The following is a 12,763-nucleotide window of genomic DNA, read 5'->3' as shown; positions in this document are numbered from 1 at the left end:
CACAAGGGGCATCATATGATCACCAGACACAAGGCGAAGGAACATCACTTATCACTTGTTGCTTGCAACAACAAAGAAATTTTGAGGGAACCAAATACTACTAAGGAAACACTTAGGTCACCTCATTGTCTTGCAGCGATGCAGGAGGACATCAATGCTTTACACACTAACAAGACATGGATATTGGTGCCGGAATCTTCTGGTATAAATTTGGTTGGATCAAAATGGGTGTTCAAGATAAAATTATAAGTTGATGGAACAATAGCTAGATACAAGGCCAGACTTGTGGCCAAGGGATTCTTGCAGCTTGAAGGCATATACTTTGAAGAAACATTTAGCCCTGTGGTTAAAGCCACAACTATTAGAGTGATTCTATCCATTGTTGTCATCTCAAAGTGGGAAGTTAGACAACTAGATGTCAAAAATGCTTTTCTCCATGGTTTCCTACAAGAGGAGGTGTACATGAGTCAACCTCCTGAATTTATTGATCCCAAGTATCCTCAGCATGTGTGCCTACTTTAAAAGGCATTGTATGGTCTTAAACAAGCACCAATGGCCTGGTTTGATAGGTTTAGCATGCATCTCCTACACCTTGGTTTTATCTGTAGTAAGGCAGATCCCTCATTATTTACATTGCAAGCTCACAAAAACACCATATTTCTCTTGTTATATGTGGATGATATTATTGTCACAAGAAGTAATCCATCACATGTCTCAAAGTTGGTTCGACAACTTGGGAAAGAATTTGCCATGAAAGATCTTGGTCCTTTACACTTCTTTCTAGGAGTAGTAAGGTGCTGGACAAGACATAGATGACTTTGGCAAATGTTGTAGCCACTTCTTTGGCTCAAAAGCATCGTTTACATGAAGATGTGGGAAGCCTGGTCTATGCATCCTTTTACAGAATGATAGTAGAGAGTCTTGAGTTGCTGGACAAGACACAGATGACTTTGGCAAAGGTTGTAGCCACTCCTTTGGCTAAAAAACATGGTTTACATGAAGTTGTGGGAAGCCTGGTCGATGCATCCTTTTAAAGAATGATAGTAGGGAGTCTTCAATACTTGATACTCACAAAATCGTATATCACTCATGATGTGAATTTAGCAAGCCAGTTTATGCAAAATCCAAACATTGAACATTTTCAAGGGGTGAAAAGGATTCTCAGATACATCAAAGGTACTCTACACTTTGGACTCAGAATTATTTCACAATCACCATGTAGGTTGTATCGATACTCAGATGATGATTGGAGAGGTTATACCACCACTAGGAGATCAACAACATGCTATAGAATCTACCTAGGTGCAAATTATATTTCTTGAACATTAAAGAAGCAAACAATAGTAGCCCGATCGAGTGCTGAAGCTGAGTATAGATCACTCGCCTCCACTGCAGCAGAGATGACATAAATCATATATCTACTTCATGACCTTGCGATGTTTCTTCGATCTGTACCTATATTGTGTTTTGATAACATGAGTTCCTTGTACATGACAGTTAATCCAGTTATGCATGCTAGAGCCAAATATGTTGAAATGGACTACCACTTTGTTCGTAAGAAGGTGGCCAGAGGACAACTCCTTACTCAGTTTGTAAGGTCTAAGGATCAACTATCTGATATTCATATAAAAGCATTAAGCAAGCAGGTTTTTGCTGAGTTTTGTAGTAAGCTAGGAGTTACAGTCCCTCCACTCACTAGCTTGAGGGGAAATGTTGAAGGAAGTTGATGGAACGTATCAAAGGAACAGGTTCAACGAAGCTGACTGACGAGTTAGAGTTAGAGTTACACTAGAACTAGACTATTCAATCCTAATTCATGTACAATCCTACCTAATTTATGTACGACTAAAGCTGATGTAGTCGACTAGGATAATGTATAAATAATATATTTGTGTTGTAGTAGGTATCCTAGTGTAGCTAGTATAGGACACTTCTCCTATATAAAGAGTATGTAATTCAACAAATCCTTGATTTCTCCATACCTTATGTGAGATTACTACAGATTTCTCTTCTTTCCTTTTTTTATTTGGGTGAGATTTTTTTAGCCCCCATATCTAGCGCCCGGAACACCCAAAAGTTTTTTCTAAAAAAACGTTATGAGGACCTCTGTATTGAGTTAGGGATCCATCACGTATACTCACACCATTTTTTTTGCGTCCATTTTCACATCTATAGGCCCTTTTTTAGGAATTGCGAAAATTTCTCAATTTTTCGTGTGTATTAGCCCATGGAGCTGGTGCCTAGAAGACTCAAAACTTTTTTCTCAAAAAACTTTATGAGGACCTCCGTATTGAGTTGGGTAACCATCACGTATACTCACACCATTTTTTCACGCCCATTTCTGCATCTGTAGTCCCTTTTTTAGGAATCGCGCATATTCCTCAATTTTTAGTGTGTATTATCCCATGGATCTGGCGCCCGTAACACCCAAAAATATTTTCTCAAAAACTTTATGAGGACCTCCGTATTGAGTTGGGGAACCATCACGTATACTAACACCATTTTTTATGTCAATTTCTGCACATACAGGCCCTTTTTTCAGAATCGCGCAAATTCCTCAATTTTTCATGTGTTAGCCTATTCATCTGGCGCCCGGAGAACCCAAAATTGTTTTCTCAAAAACATTACGAGGACCTCCGTATTGAGTTGGGTAACTATCAAGTATACTCACACCATTTTGTTTGCACCCATTTCCGCATCTACAGACCCTTTTAAGGATTGCGCAAATTTATCAATTTTTCGTGTGTATTAGCACATGGATTTGGCGCCCGCAACACCTTAAATTGTTTCTCAAAAACTTTTTTAGGACCTCTGTATTGAGTTGGGGAACCATCACGTATACACACACATCATTTTTTTTGCATCCATTTCTGCATCTACATGCCCTATTTTAGTTATCCCGCTAGTCTTAATTTTTCATGTGTATTTGCCCATGGATCTGGCACCCAGAGCACCAAATTTTATTTCTCAAATAACTTTATTAGGACGTCCATATTGAGTTTGGAAACCATCACGTACTCACACCATTGTTTTGTGCCCATTTTCGCATCTACAAACCTTTAATTTAGGAATCGCGCAAATTCCTTATTTTTTTGTGTGTATTAGCCCATGGATCTGGCGCATGGAGAACCCAATTTTTTTTTCTTAAAAAACATTATGAGGAACTTCGTCTTGAGTTTGGGAACAATCACGTACACTCACACCTTTTTTTTCACGCCCATTTCCGCATCTACAATCCCTTTTTTAGAAATCGCGCAAATTCCTCAATTTTTCGTGTGTATTAGCCCATGGATCTAGTTCCTGGAGCACCCTAAAAATTTATCTCAAAAAACTTTATGAGGACCTCCGTATTGAGTTGCGGAACCATCACGTATACTCATACCATTTTTTGGCACCTATTTCCGCATCAACATGCCATTTTTTAGGAATCACACAAATTTCTTAATTTTTCGTGTGTATTAGTTCATTGATATGGCGCCCGAAGTACCCTAATTTTTTTACTCAAAAACTTTATGAGGACTTTCGTATTGAGTTGGGGAACCATCATGTATACTCACATCAATTTTGTCGAGCCCATTTCTGCATCTGTAGGCCCTTTTTTAGGAATGGCATAAGTTCCTCAATTATTCGTGATTATTAACCCATGGATCTGGCACCCAGAGCACCCAAATTTGTTTTTCAAAAAACTTTATGAGGAACAACGTATTGAGTTTGGGAACCATCAAGTATACTCAGGCCATTTTTTTTGCTCCATTCCGCATTTACAGGCCCTTTTTTAGGAATCACGCAAATTTTTCAATTTTTCGTGTGTATAATACCCATGGATCTGGCGCCTGGAGCACTAATTCTTTTTTCAAAAAACATTATGAGGACCTTTGTATTAAATCTGGTAACCATCACGTATAGTCACACCACTTTTTGCGCCCATTTCTGCATCTAAAATCCCTTTTTTGGTAATCGCGTAATTTCCTCATTTTTTCGTGTGTATTAGCCGATGGATCTGGTGCCCGAAGCACCATAAAATAATTCTCAAAAAACTTTATGAGGACCTCTGTATTGGGTTGGAGAATCATCACGTATACTCACACCAGTTTTTTCTGCCCATTTCCGCATCTACAAGCCCTATTTTAGGAATCGCGCAAATTCCTCAATTTTTCGCATGTATTAGCCCATGGATCTAGGCCCGGAGCACCTAATCATTTTTTCAAATAACTTTATGAGGACATATGTATTGTGTTGGGAACCATCATGTATTTCAAAGCACTTTTTTCGCGCCCATTTTCGCATCTACAAGCCCTTTTATAGGAATCACGCAAATTCTTCAATTTTTGGTCTGTATTAGCCCATGGATTTGGCGCCGAGAGCACCCAAATTTTTTATCACAAAAAAATTTATGAGGACCTCCGTATTGAGTTGGGGAATCATCATGTATACTCACACAATTTTTTTGTTCCCATTTCCGCATCTACATGCCCATTTTTTATGAATCGCACAAATTCCTCAATTTTTCATGTGTATTAGCCCATGGATCTGGCGCCCGAAGCACCCAAAACAAAACTCTCAAAAAACATTATGAGGACCTCCATATGGAGTTGGGGAACCATCATGTATACTCACACCATTTTTTTCGCGGCCATCTCCGCATCTACAGCCTTTTTTTTTTGGAATCGCGCAAATTCCTCATTTTTAGTGTGTAATAGCACCATTGATCCGGCACCCAGAGAACCCTAAAATTTTTTATCAAAAAACTTTACGAGGACCTCTATATTGAGTTAGGTAACCATCGCGTATACTCACACCATTTCTTTCGCACTTATTTCCGCGTCTATAGGTCCTTTTTAGGAATCGCGCAAAGTTCTCAATTTTTCGTGCATCCATGGATCTGGCGCCCGGAGCATCCAAAAATGTTTTCTCAAATAACTTCATAAAGACCTGTGTATTGAGTTGGGGAACCATAACGAATACTCACACCATTTCTTTCGCGCCCATTTCCGCATCTACATGCCTTTTTTTAGAAATCGCGCAAATTTCTTATTTTATCGTGTGTATTACCCCATGGATCTAGCACTCGGAGCACCCAAAAATTATTCAAAAAATATTATGAGGACCTCTGTATTAAGTTGGGTAACCATCAAGTATACTCACACCATTTTGTTTCACCCAGTTCAACATCTACATGCCCTTTTTAGTAATCGCGCAAATTTCTCAATTTTTCGTGTGTATTAGCAATGGATCTGGCGCCCGAAGCACCCAAAAAAAATTTCTCAAAAAACTTAATGAGAACCTCTATATTGAGTTGGAGAACCATCACGTACACTCACACCATTTTTTTGCGCTCATTTTTGCATATTGGCCATTTTTAGGAATCACGCAAATACCTTAATTTTTCGTGTGTATTAGCCCATGGATCTGGAGCCTAGAGCACCCAATTTATTTTCTCAAATAATGTTATGAGGACGTCCATATTGAGTTGGGGAACTATCACGTATACCCATAACATTTTTTTTGCGCCCATTTCCGCATCTATAGGCCCTTTTTTAGGAATCGAGTAAATTTCTCAATTTTTCGGCCCCAGTGTGTCACTTGGTTAGCATTTGTAGAACAAAATAAGTAGGGCTGGTTTTTCGATAGGGAAAGAGACGGGGGAGTGGGAGTTGGCTGTAATTGAGACAATTTGGATGGATGATATGGATTTTTTCGAGATAGTTAACCACTTTTTTCACCGTGAGAGGGCTGAAAAGGAAGCTGACCAACAGGGAGAGGGAGGTCATTTAGAACCCGCTGGCTCCAGAACGGGGGGGCGGCTCCAGAGGCGCTGCCGCAGGCGCCAGCACCGACATAAATTGCCCACCCCGATCCTGATCAAAAAGAGCGTGCGAGACTTCGAAGGGACATTCACACTTTGATTCGTGAGCAACTTCACGAGAACATTGTGAAAGGGGGAAATGGCGGCTGTCCGTGCACTTTCCGGAAATGACGGAAATATAGTCCAGTGTCGCGAAGGCGATAATGTCTTACGATCTGGAGATCTCCGCGGAGACGGATACGGAAACCCTCCGCAGATGGGTGGAGAATATAAGGGGGACCTTTCTCTCCTAAAGCTACTCATTAGGGAATACCGGCCAAATTAGTCTGTCTGCCGCTTTCTTTCATAACAGAGCCGTTATTCCCGGCTGGCATAGAAGTCTCTCGCGCGGGACAAATGAGATGCATTTCTGGTACTGATGGTATTGGACAAGCTCTAAGGGAATAATCTCTTTCTTATTTCTGTATTTCTTTCCCATGACGACTAAGAACAGGCAAATCCAAAATTTCACTTCGAATTTCGGACCTCAACATCCTGCTGCTCATGGTGTTTCACGATCAGTATTGGAAATGAACGGAGAAGTGGTGGAACGCGCGGAACCACATATTGGATTACTCCAGTGCGGCACGAAGCCGCTGATGCCGAGTCGGCTCCTATGCCGCTAGCTATGCCCTGCTTGGTCCCCCTCCCCCGGCACGGTGGAGGTTTCGTAGCACGTCATGAGCACCGGGCTAAGGGGCGGTTGAGCAACTCAAGCGAACCACCTTACCTTATTCCAACATAGGGACAGAAGGGAGAAGGTTGTGAAGGTGGCCTCGTTATCCATACCTCCGGTCGGATGAATGGAGGACCGATCGACCCGGGTTTTCACGAGCGTTGGCGGGTTCTGGAGTGCCTGTCAAGGGCGCTAGCGCATACCCCGGGGTGATCATCACCACCTGCACCTCACATCTTGGCACAGTGGAACGTGTAACCCGCCTGCTGTTCCATTCAACTACATTTGTTCCTTTAATCCATAGCTTAAAAGAACGCAGCAGCGAGGGACAACCCGCCCATACAGCCAGCGGGGAGGATGACACTACTGGCAAAGACCGTCTGGCGAAAACGCCGCAGGCACGAAGCGTGGTAGGCCTGCGCTGGGGGAGCATACCATAGGGAGGAAAGGGAGCCCGGACGGTGGAAGAGCCAGGGGAGGCCGGGTCATTTGACGGAAATAGAAGGCTTTTCCCTATTAGAGAAGGCCCTATGGAGTAAGGGGAAGTGGATGAATTCTTGGAAAAAGAGGGAGCGAGCCTATATAAAATAGAAAATGAAATAAATAAAATTCCATGAATAGATAGAGTCAACGGTATGACAGACAGCGCTGCCTACACGCGAATTAGCTTCCGAGGTTGAGCAGTCTCAATTTCACTACAGGATTTGCGAATGAATGCTGGGCTGGGCCACCTCGAATGGCGTGAGCCGCATGCGGGGAGACTCGCACGTACGATTTTTAGGGGGATCTGGTCGAAAAACCGGCCGGCGCCCACCCGACTAGAGGGACTGAGAAATTAATTGAGTACAAAAACTTATCGCGGGGTCACTGAATGAAGTCCTCCGTTTCTTTCGGAGGTGCTGACCCGCAGCGAGGCAGAGATGACTAAGTGACATATGGAATATGGCGACGACAACAGCATGTCGTAGAAGGAGATAACAGGTGGAGCCAACGACCTACTAAGACTAACCTATCTACAACTACATCCCCGAGCGGCAGTCAAACGGGGGCGTGAATGCGAGATGCCAGCGAAATGATCGGCCGGACAGAGGCTAGGGCTGCTTCCTTCCCACCGCGTCCTTCCTTGTGTGTCGGAGATATAAAGCGAGTGCACCGGAAAAGAACGGGAACTGGATCGATCTATTCTATGGTGAAGCATCTGAAGCATAACTGCGCACTCACACGATCTTTGCCGAGAGATAGGAGCATTCGGTGGAACCGGTGAACTACACTTGCTTCTGGATAGCTGTGTGGGACAGAGGGCTCGTGGTACCTGTTGCCCACCCTTCCTCCTCTGCTTTGAGAATCGTGTGAACGGAGAGTGGGCAGAAGAGAAGGAGGTCCTCATACGGAGTCGCACACTTACTTGAGCAGTGCGGGAGACTGGGGAATGGGTCGAATAAACTCCCCTGGGGCCGGAAAAATAACAGACGAAGCTTTACTTAGATAGGGCTTTGATTGGTCTTTTTTTTTTCTTAGTGATTAGAAAGGAGGGCGCCTGGGTATGTTATAGAAAGGGGAGGCGGAAGCATCGAATGGCGAAGAGAGGCGACTCGGCAGGGAAGGAATGGGAAATCGTCAAGGATGACTTCTTTGTTGGCGGAACGAAGGGCTAAATAGCGAGAGTGATTCTCTGAGCCGGTCTGGATTTCCAACGCCTCGGGAAACTGGTCGAGATAGATGACAACACCTTTTTCCCCTCTTCCTTACCGGTAGGGCAATCTTCTCTTATGGCCTTCACCCCCTGCCCGGAAATAGAGAACCAAGCCCCTTTCTGATCCATTCATTTCTGCAAGCAGGGAGGATCCAGAGCGTTGCCCCCTCCTATTCGAGGCCGGATGGCCGCGCCCCACAAGCACCCAACCTTCCTGGAGCATTTAGCAATGCCAGCAGCTTGGTGAGGGCTGGCTGTCTGAGGACAGGTTAAGGCAGGGCCTGCTGGGCTTGTTGCATCGAAAGAGATAAATGTTGACTAATCTGGCTAACATTGAACTAGCCACTAATCATACAGCTAATAAAATAAAGTCGGTCACTACTGAGACAACTCATAAAATTCGTTTCAGGTTCAAGGGCTAAAGCTTCTCTTAGGAGAATCCCTTCGCTACACTCGACTTAAGGGCACTCGCTAGCGCTAGCGCACTACGGCTTTTCAACCTTCTGCAGGTTCCTTTATTCCCTCCGCCTTACACGGACTTAAAAGAGTACCTAAGGCGGATTAGTGGTTTATTTTCAAAAAAAAGGGATTTTATTTACCGTAGCTTTTAGACAGCTAACAGTTTTCACACCGATTTCCGCATCTACAAGCCCTTTTTTCAGAATCGCGCAAATTCCTCTATTTTTCATGTGTATTAGCCTATTTATCTGGCGCCCGGAGAACCCAATTTTTTTCTCAAAACACTTTACGAGGACCTCCGTATTGAGTTGGGTAACTATCAAGAATCACCATTTTTTTGTCCCCTTTTCCGCATTTACAGACCCTTTTTAGGATCGCGCATATTTCTCAACTTTTTGTGTGTATTAGCCGATGGATCTGGTGCCTACAATTGTTTTCTCAAAAACTTTATTAGAACCTCTGTATTGAGTTGGGGAACCATCATGTATACTCACAACATTTTTTTGCGACCATTTCCATATTTACAGCCCTGTTTTAGGAATCACGTAAGTTTCTCAATTTTTCGTATGTATTAGCCCATAGATCTGTCCTCAGAGCACCCAATATTTTTTTTTAAAATATAACTTTATGAGGACGTCCGTATTGAGTTGGGAACCATCACGTATACTCAGAGCATTTTTATCGTGCCCATTTTTGTATCTACAAGCCCTTGTTTAGGAATCGCGCAAATTCCTCAATTTTTGGTGTGTATTACCCCATAGATTTAGCGCCGGGAGAACCCAAAATTTTTTTCTCAAAAAACTTTATGAGGACCTCCGTATTGAGTTGGGGAACTATCATGTATACTCACACCAATTTTTCACTCCCATTTCCGCATCTACATGCCTTTTTTTATGAATCACTCAAATTTCTTTATTTTTCGTGTGTATTAGCCTATGTATCTAGCGTTCGAAGAAACCAAAAAATATTTCTCAAAAAATTTTATGAGGACCTCCGTATGGAGGTTGGGAACCATCATGTATACTACACTATTTGTTTCGCTCCCATCTACACATCTACAGGCCCTCTTTTTGGAATCGCGCAAATTTCTCAATTTTAAGTGTGTATTACCCATTGATTTGGCGCCCGACGAACCCAAAATTGTTTTCTCAAAAATCTTTATGAGGACCTCCATATTGAGTTGGGTAACCATCACGTATACGCACACTATTTTTTTTGCTCTCATTTGCGCATCTACATACCCTTTTTTATGAATTGCGCAAATTCCTCAATTTTTCGTGTGTATTAGCCCATGGATCGGGCTCCCGCATCACCCAAATTTTTTATCTCAAAAGACTCTATTGGGATCTCTATATTGAGTTGGGGAACCATCACGTATACTCACACCATTTTTTTCGCGCCCATTTCCCCGTCTACAGGCCCTGTTTTAGGAATTTCGCAAACTCTTCAATTATTCGTGAGTATTAGCCCATGATTCTGGCTCTCGGAGCACCCAATTTTTTTTTATCAAATAACTTTCTGAGGACTTCCGTATTGAGTTAGGGAACCATCACATATACTCACACTATTTTTTCGCACTCATTTTCGCATCTACAAGCACATTTTTAGGAATCACGCAAATTCCTCATTTTTTCATGTGTATTAGCCCATTGATCTGGCGCCCAGAGCAACCAAATTTGCTTTCTCAAAAAACTTTATAAGGACCTCCATATTGAGTTGGGAACCATCAAATATATTCACACCATTTTTTCGCACCCATTTCCACATCTATAAGCCCTTTTTTAGGAATCACGCAAATTTCTCAATTTTTCGTGTGTATTATCCAATGGATCAGGCGCCCAGAGTACCCACAAAACTTTTCGCTAAAAACTTTATGAGGACCTATGTATAAATTTGGGGAACCATCACGTATACTCACACCATTTTTTTCGCGCCCATTTCCACATCTACAGGCTCTGTTTTAGGAATCACGCAAATTCCTCAATTTTTCGTGTGTATTAGACAATAGATCTGGCGCCCGATGCACCCAAAATATTTTTCTCAAAAAACTTTTATGAGGACCTCCGTATTATTTTGGGGACCATCACTTATACTCACACCATTTTTTTTGCGCCCTTTTCCGCATCTACATGCCCTTTTTTAAGAATCACGCAAACTCCTCAATTTTTCATATGTATTAGCCCATAAATTTGGCACCGGAGCACACAAAAGTTTTTTCGCAAAAAAATTTATGAAGAACTACGTATTGAGTTGGGGAACCATCACGTATATTCACACCATTTTTTCGCGCCATTTCCACATCTATATCCCCTTTTTCTGGAATCACGCAAACTCCTCAATTTTTCATGTGTATTTGCCCATAGATCTGCGCCCGGAGCACCAAATTATTTTTCTTAAAAAAACATTATGCAAACCCCTGTATTGAGTTGGGTAACCATCACGTATACTCACACCTTTTTTCGCACCCATTTTCACATCTACATGCCCTTTTTTAGAAATCGTGCAAATTTCTCAATTTTTCGTGTGTATGCCCATGGATCTAGCGTCTGGAACACCCAAAAAAAATTTCTCAAAAAAAATTTCGAGGACTTCTGTATGGAGTTGGGAAACTATCACTTATACTCACACAATTTTTTTCGCACCAATTTTTCCATCTACATGCCCTTTTTAAGGAATCGCGCAAATTCCTAAATTTTTCATGTATATAGGCCATGGATCTGGCGCACTAGGAACCCTAATTTTTTTTCTCAAAAAACTTTATGAGGACCTCTGTATTGAGTTAGGGAATCATCACGTATACGTACACCATTTTTTTTGCTCCCATTTCCGCATCTTAAGGCCCATTTTTAGGAATTGCACAAATTCCTCATTTTTTTATGTGTATTAGCTCATGGATTTGATACTCAGAGCACCCACAAAAAAATTCTCAAAAAAATTATGAGGACCTTTGTATTGAGTTAGGGAACCATCACTTATACTCACACCATTTTTTTCTCGCCCATTTCCGCATCTACATGCCATTTTTTAGGAATCGCGCAAATTCCACAATTTTTGTGTGTATTAGCCCATAGATCTTGCGGTCGGAGCACCCAAATTTTTTTCTCAAAAACATTTATGAAGATCTCCGTATTGAGTTGTCGAACCATCATGTATACTCACACAATTTTTTCCGCGCCCATTTCTTCATCTACATGCACTATTTTAGGAATCGCGTAAATTTCTCAAATTTTCGTGTGTATTAGCCCATTGATCTGGTGCTTAGAGCCCCAAATATTTTTCCTCAAAAAACTTTATGAGTACCTCCATATTGATTTGGGGAACTATAGCGTATACTCACACCATTTGTTCACGCCCATATTAGCATTTACATGCCCTTTTGTAGGAATCGCGCAAATTCCTTATTTTTCCGTGTGTATTAACTTATGGATCTAGCACCTAGAGCACCCACAAGGTTTTTCTCAAAAATATTTATGATGATCTTAATATTGAATTGGGGAACCATCACGTATACTCACAACATTTTTTTCCACCCAATTTCCGCATCTACAGACCCTTTTTTAAGAATTGCGAAAATTTCTCAATTTATCGTGTTTATTAGCCTATTGATCTGGCGCCCAAAGAACCCAAAAGAATTTTCTCAAAAAACTTTTTTACGACCTCCGTATTGAGTTAAGGAACCATCACATATTCTCACATCATTTTTCGCGCCCTTTTCCGCATCTACATGCCCTTTTTAGAAATTGTGCAAATTTCTCAATTCTTCGTGTGTATTAGCCCATAGATCTAACACCCGGTACACCCAAAAATTATTTCTCAAATACTTTTTATGAGTACCTCCGTATTGAGTACGGGGACCATCACTTGAACTCACACCATTTTTTTTGCGCCCATTTCCTCATCTACAATCCCTTTTTTAGGAATCGCGCAAATTTCTCATTTTTTTGTGTGTATTAGCCAATAGATTTAGCGCCTGGAGCACCCAAATTTCTTTTCTCAAAAACTTTTATAAGGACCTCCGTATTAAGTTAGGGAACCATCACATATACTCACATTATTTTTTTGCGCCCATTTCCGCATCTACATGCCTTTT

The 12,763-nt window shown here is 41.7% G+C and overlaps 2 protein-coding genes across 2 annotated transcripts; one reads left to right on the top strand and one right to left on the bottom strand.

Moving 5' to 3' along the window:
- Positions 1-812: 812 nt before the first annotated feature.
- On the top strand, positions 813-1,727 carry LOC125837738 (uncharacterized). The gene is made up of 2 exons (XM_049516814.1): positions 813-990; positions 1,498-1,727. The coding sequence occupies exons 1-2, from the start codon at positions 813-815 to the stop codon at positions 1,725-1,727; spliced, it is 408 nt and encodes a 135-aa protein (XP_049372771.1).
- A 5,647-nt stretch (positions 1,728-7,374) lies between these two features.
- On the bottom strand, positions 7,375-8,903 carry LOC125837737 (uncharacterized). The gene is given in 5 exon segments (XM_049516813.1): positions 7,375-7,707; positions 7,710-7,865; positions 8,245-8,312; positions 8,315-8,384; positions 8,814-8,903. Coding segments are annotated over 5 exon segments (717 nt in total).
- Positions 8,904-12,763: the final 3,860 nt, after the last annotated feature.

Source organism: Solanum verrucosum, unplaced genomic scaffold, assembly GCF_900185275.1.
Source record: "Solanum verrucosum unplaced genomic scaffold, falcon-dt-bn FXZP01000029.1, whole genome shotgun sequence".
Classification (NCBI taxonomy): Eukaryota; Viridiplantae; Streptophyta; class Magnoliopsida; order Solanales; family Solanaceae; genus Solanum; species Solanum verrucosum.
The sequence above is the reverse complement of the archived record's forward strand: the minus strand, read 5'-3'. Positions and strand labels throughout refer to the sequence as shown.